Source organism: Penaeus monodon, chromosome 20 (assembly GCF_015228065.2).
Source record: "Penaeus monodon isolate SGIC_2016 chromosome 20, NSTDA_Pmon_1, whole genome shotgun sequence".
Taxonomy (NCBI): domain Eukaryota; kingdom Metazoa; phylum Arthropoda; class Malacostraca; order Decapoda; family Penaeidae; genus Penaeus; species Penaeus monodon.
In genome coordinates this window covers 40,143,543-40,147,789 of record NC_051405.1, presented here as the reverse complement: position 1 = coordinate 40,147,789, position 4,247 = coordinate 40,143,543, and the positions used below count along the sequence as shown (strand labels likewise).

The following is a 4,247-nucleotide window of genomic DNA, read 5'->3' as shown; positions in this document are numbered from 1 at the left end:
AGTCTAGCCAACACCTCTATACACTGTCAAAAAAGACTCTATGGGCGTAAGTCAAAATCCCCACTCATTTGCCATATTTCCTTACTGGGAGTTTCAACAATGGACCCATCGCAAATGGGTGAAAATTCAGTCCCTGCTACTTCAACCAACAACCTTGGGTTCACTCCTAGCAACCTATCCAAACCAAAATCTGTCTCTGGGCCCCACCCAAATACTGTATTTTCCTGCCTGGTGCTTCAATAAAAGTATCCATGCTATTCATCTTGTACCATATGAAACTAAAACTATACCTTTTTTAGAATGGGCCCCATCTTATAATTCATTGATTTTGGTATCAATAGATTTCTTGTGATGTCTGGTGAAAGTGTGTATTTATAGTCGTTTTATTTGCTAGGTAACAGTGGCAACTATACTACCAGTAAACCCAGTAGAAGGAGAAAACTTGAATTATCATAGAGAATTTGTCAGTTTTAATTACAGCATGTTGATTGCTTGAAATCTCCACCACATCTGACTCAGAAAAAGCCCAGACAGGTATGAATGACATGCTCATTACTGAGCTCAAGTGGTGGCTTGAAGTTTTCCTAATGCTAACTGGAGCTTCATTGTGAGAACAGGATGATTACTCATATATAGTGGCCAGTGAGAAAGCAACATCTGTCCAATGGGTCAACTGAAATCATTATCAGTAGTCAGGGGGGCAGTAGGTTGTAAAGTTGTAAACAGTTGAAATTGTTAGATTACAACCATCTGTGCTTTGTGTAGACCTCCCTGGCAATTTATCATCAGATCAGGACCAGTTACAGTCATGTCCTCCAAATTATATGTTCTGTAAAGAGCTGTTCAGATAACTGTTTCAAGTTTTTGTCCCTGTTGTCATGAAATACAAGGTTAGGTCAGTTTTGGTTTGATATGGTATCATACCTGTCTTCCTATATCAGGGAGATGAGGAGAATGTTAACATGGTGAATATTGTTCCACCTGCACCCTAGCTAAAGCCAGCAAACCTTCATCATGTAACTATAACTCTCATCTGGCAAAGTAGAGTTTGAACTCATTCATTATTAGATAGGCACTTAGTAGGCTAAGGTGTCTGAGCACTGATCTGGTGTTCAGGAGGTCAAGTCATTCTGGTGCCACGGATGACTAACTATTCCTAGATTACAGGGAAAATATTGTTATATTGACATGATTTTTAGGTGTCCCCAAAGTAAATTGTTGCATTATCAGAGCCTCACTCAGAATGTTATACTCCTTTGATCTAATTTTTATATATATTTAAACTGATGCATATTTCATTAACAAAACAATAAATGGAGAACTTTGTGATAATATGAATGTGAACAAGACCATGAAGCATGTGCAGTAGAATGGTTACCTAGCATTTCACTGCAGCAAATTACATTTTTGTTTATTTACACTTACATATACTCACATGAAAAAAATGACCCCCTTAATTTTCTACGTAGCACTTTATTTGTGTATTGATAAGTAGTTTCTTGCCAGCAGAGTAGCTTCTGATCAGCCATGGCAGACGACTGGAAGGAAAAGATCATCCAAGAGAAGTTAGGCGGAAAGAGGGACTGGACGGACAGCGAAAGGGCGGAACTCTGTCGTCAGTTGGACCAGGATTTGGACAAACACCTTGACACAGTCAGCCAGTCCAAATATGAAGATGGGTGGACTGAAGAAAACTGGAGAGAGGTAAGGATTATTTTTGTGTTTGGTTTTAACTGGTATAAATTTATTAAACAGGTTTGATTGTGTGTGTGTATTTTGAAGTTCCACTTCATTGTCATACATAAGATAGCAATTGTATTTTGTGTTTAAACATGTTAATAAGACAGGAAGTAAAAATTATTCCAAATTGCTGTATATACATATACCTATAATCACTACTGGTTGTCCTTTTTAATTATCAGGAAGATACTAATTATTTTATTTTTATTGAAGAAAATGGCAGAGCATCCTCTTTTTGCACCTTATATTCAAGAAGGTGGTTCAGCTATGGCAGAGGCACCAATAAATCCATTGAGTGAGGGATTGGCACAACTCAAGTTTGACCCAGAGCACAATACCCCAACTGGTAGGTAGGGTTAGGAAAAGGGAAGGAGAGAAATGATTAATATAAAGGATTAATTTGGTACATTTTGTAATGGATTGAATGTGAAGAGCCACTTCTTCTTTGATGAAAGTGAATTTTTTGAAAATCCAACTGGTGACTGAACATTTCAGAAGTGGCAATGAACTATAAGGAGGAAGGCATCTTGCAGTTCAAATACAAGAAGTATCGCCTTGCAGTCGCTAATTTCTCAGAAGGGCTGAAACAAATGTGTCCAGACAGAGAACTGAATGCACAACTTTTAAACAATCGTGCTGCAGCACAGTGGCACCTTGGTAAGGCATTTCCCAGATGTTGATTTACATTTCTTACTGAAGTCACTCCTTGGAAACAGCAGGTGGATATTTCCTTTTGATGTCTCAATTAATTGAGAAATATTGGCATGACATTGTTAATTTCTTTTCCACACAGAGAACAATCGATCAGCTATCAGGGATTGTGAATTGGCTGTCAAATTAAAGCCAGACTACACGAAAGCTGTCATGAGGGCAGTCGATTGTGCGGTTAGAATGAAATCCTGGGACGAAGTCATCGCTTGGTGTGACCGAGGCCTCAGATTAGAGCCAGGCAGTGATAAGCTCAAGAAAACAAGAATAACAGCTATGAAAGAAAAGGTATATTGTTTCCATGTTCCTGCACAATTTCAGTTTTGAAGCTAGTTATCATATTTTTTTTATACATTGCAAGTTCAGAATTGACACATGAGTTGAGTAATATCAGCCTAAAATCTGAAATTTTTTATTTTATTGGTTATCAGTCTGAATTATTTGATTTTTGCAGCATTGTCCAGAAACAGATATTTCAGTTTAGTGAACTACTATCTTTAATCTCCCTTCCCCTTTGAGATTCTCAGATGTGTCACTTTTCTTATATTAGTATATTAGAAACGAGACATAGAATTCCAGCTGGTATAGCCTCATATTCCTCCATCCTGAATAATGCACGGCTTTTGCATCCTCCATCCTGAATAATGCACGGCTTTTGCAATACCTAAACTTAATAAAATAATACACCATTAGATCTTACCGTTTGTATATTGATAAAGCTTCTTACCCAATTGTAATTGATTCTTGGAAATTGCATTAAGGAGGAAAAATATGATGTATAGGACACAGAAAAAGAGAGAGATTGATTTATGGATTAATTGAGTATTCAATTCAATATAAATTCTTTACTCTATAGCCAGCTGTATAATATAGTACCATAAGAGTAATAGGATAGGAAATAAACCTTTAGTTGTCAAAGAGCAAAATGAAATTTGCTTATATGATTGAACAGTTTTCTCTTACAGTAAACTAAATGATTTTGCATATTTTTTCATGTTCAATACAGTATAGTATTGTTCATTTTCATGGAAATATGATTAGTTTAGCTGTGTTTATAGTTTGTGCTTGTGTAAATTAATGATTTTACATTTGAATATGATCATATATCTGCTATTCATATAACAACTGTTACTGTAATACCAGAAGAAACCAAATTTTGTTAGATACAATTACCTTTTTCTGTAATAGAGATTATTGATATAAAGAAACATTCTTATGTTATTTAAAAGGAAAATATTCATAGCCCTTGTTATTTATTTAGAAACCCAGGTATTATTCTGAAGTAGTAGACTACCAGATTAGTATATTTTGCAGTGAAATATGTCGTTGAATGTGGTTTTCAAATAACTGAGGTCTATTTATAGTTATTATCCTTCTATTACTTCATCTCCTTTTCCCTTGATCTATCTTGTACATTTTTTTTTGTTCCTCACTCAGTCACCTCATACCCTTAATATTGCTTAATATCCTCATCCCAGTCCTTCTTCACATGGCTTTGGTTTCTGATTTTTCATATGTGGGTATGATCATGACTCCTTTTTGATAAGGAGTAAACTGTAAATAGTGAAAGTCATTTAAAGAGTCAGAGGAAATAGTATATTGCAGTATTTTGTGGGTTGTCATTTTCTGAGGGAAAGGAAGTCTGTCCATTCATGAGCCAAGGGAAATATCTCTTATCATAGGTGAAAAAAAAACACCATAGAAGCCTGCCTTCTAGAGTGTGTACATCTCACTTGCCCATCTCAGTCAGGTAATGGGTCATGCCATGTCACTTTGACTAGCAATTATTGGAGATGGCT

The 4,247-nt window shown here is 36.0% G+C and overlaps 1 protein-coding gene across 6 annotated transcripts in view; it reads left to right on the top strand.

Moving 5' to 3' along the window:
- Positions 1–4,247, top strand: part of LOC119585815 (tetratricopeptide repeat protein 4-like) — an 8,212-nt gene that overhangs the window by 1,358 nt on the left and 2,607 nt on the right. For 3 of the 6 annotated variants that reach the window (XM_037934536.1, XM_037934537.1, XM_037934538.1), the window contains exons 2-5: positions 1,510–1,704; positions 1,954–2,086; positions 2,236–2,397; positions 2,534–2,736. In XM_037934536.1, the coding sequence (XP_037790464.1) occupies positions 1,528–1,704; positions 1,954–2,086; positions 2,236–2,397; positions 2,534–2,736 (675 nt within the window). In that variant the 5' untranslated portion in view covers positions 1,510–1,527. Of the gene's footprint in view, positions 1–515; positions 535–1,506; positions 1,705–1,953; positions 2,087–2,235; positions 2,398–2,533; positions 2,737–4,247 lie in introns of those variants that run through there. The other 3 variants (XM_037934539.1, XM_037934540.1, XM_037934541.1) reach the window with 2 other exon arrangements.